We start from the raw sequence: 954 nt of genomic DNA, 5'->3' as shown, positions 1-954 counted from the left end.
ATATATATATATATATTTATTTATTTATTTATTTATTTATTTATTTATTTATTTATTTATTTATACGTACAGAGAAATCTGCAGCTCCTGTAGTCTCTAAGAAGGAAAGAGGGACACGGAGACCATCTAAGGAGATAGAGGAAGGGAGACGCTTATTAGGTATAAGAAAGGAGCCTAAGACAACAGGAGCAAAAGGGGGAGGAGGAGGAGACTCGTCGCTGCTGCTGCCGCCGCCGCTGCTGTCCGTCCAGGTGCTGCCGCTTAATGTACTGCCGCTAGGTGTTGGGCTGCTGCTGCTGCTGCTGCCGTCTTCTCCATCCCTAGGTGTCTCCTCTACAGGAGAGGAGACAGTACCACCACCATCAGCAGCAGTAGCACCAGGAGGAGACACTTCAGGTGTGGGGCCCCCTGACGCTGCTGCTGCTCCTGGTGATGGTGGTGGTCCGCTAGGGGGCCCCCCAGCACATTTACCCTTAGCCCTCCTATTAACAGCAAGAATAACTTTATAATAATGTGTAGGTACCCTAATCATATGGTACCCAATAGTTAATATTTGTGCATGCATAAGGGGGGTTTTATCTGCATAGGGGCCCTCAAGAAAAAGTCTCCATTTACAGGAGGAGAGGGCCCCTAATAGGGTAGGGGCCCTTACCATCCATGATTCGTCGTGTCCTGGCTGCTGTTGCAGGAGCAGCTGTTGCTGCTGTTGTTGTCCTTGTTGCTGCTGTTGATCAAATTGTTGCTGTGGCTGCTGCAGTGGCTGCTGCTGCTGCTGCAGCAACAAGGAAGCAAGAGAATCTTCGTCTGTCTCTTCTCCCCATATATTTTCTGTGTCTCTTCTTCTTGTTGATACTTGTTTCTTTGTTAATGCTGAGGGATATACACGACCATCTAATGCCTGTATACTTAGGGGGATACCCCAATCAGACCCTTTGCCTAATCTGTATAAAAAAG

The 954-nt window shown here is 47.5% G+C and overlaps 1 protein-coding gene across 1 annotated transcript; it reads right to left on the bottom strand.

Moving 5' to 3' along the window:
* Window positions 1-52: 52 nt before the first annotated feature.
* Window positions 53-532, bottom strand: EMWEY_00060070 (hypothetical protein; the record flags this gene model as incomplete). The annotated part of the gene is made up of 1 exon (XM_013481328.1): window positions 53-532. One exon carries the CDS (start codon window positions 530-532, stop codon window positions 53-55), a length of 480 nt encoding a protein of 159 aa, XP_013336782.1.
* Window positions 533-954: the final 422 nt, after the last annotated feature.

This window comes from Eimeria maxima, genomic scaffold (genome assembly GCF_000499605.1).
Source record: "Eimeria maxima Weybridge genomic scaffold, Emw_scaff3129, whole genome shotgun sequence".
NCBI lineage: Eukaryota > Apicomplexa > Conoidasida > Eucoccidiorida > Eimeriidae > Eimeria > Eimeria maxima.
The sequence above is the reverse complement of the archived record's forward strand: the minus strand, read 5'-3'. Positions and strand labels throughout refer to the sequence as shown.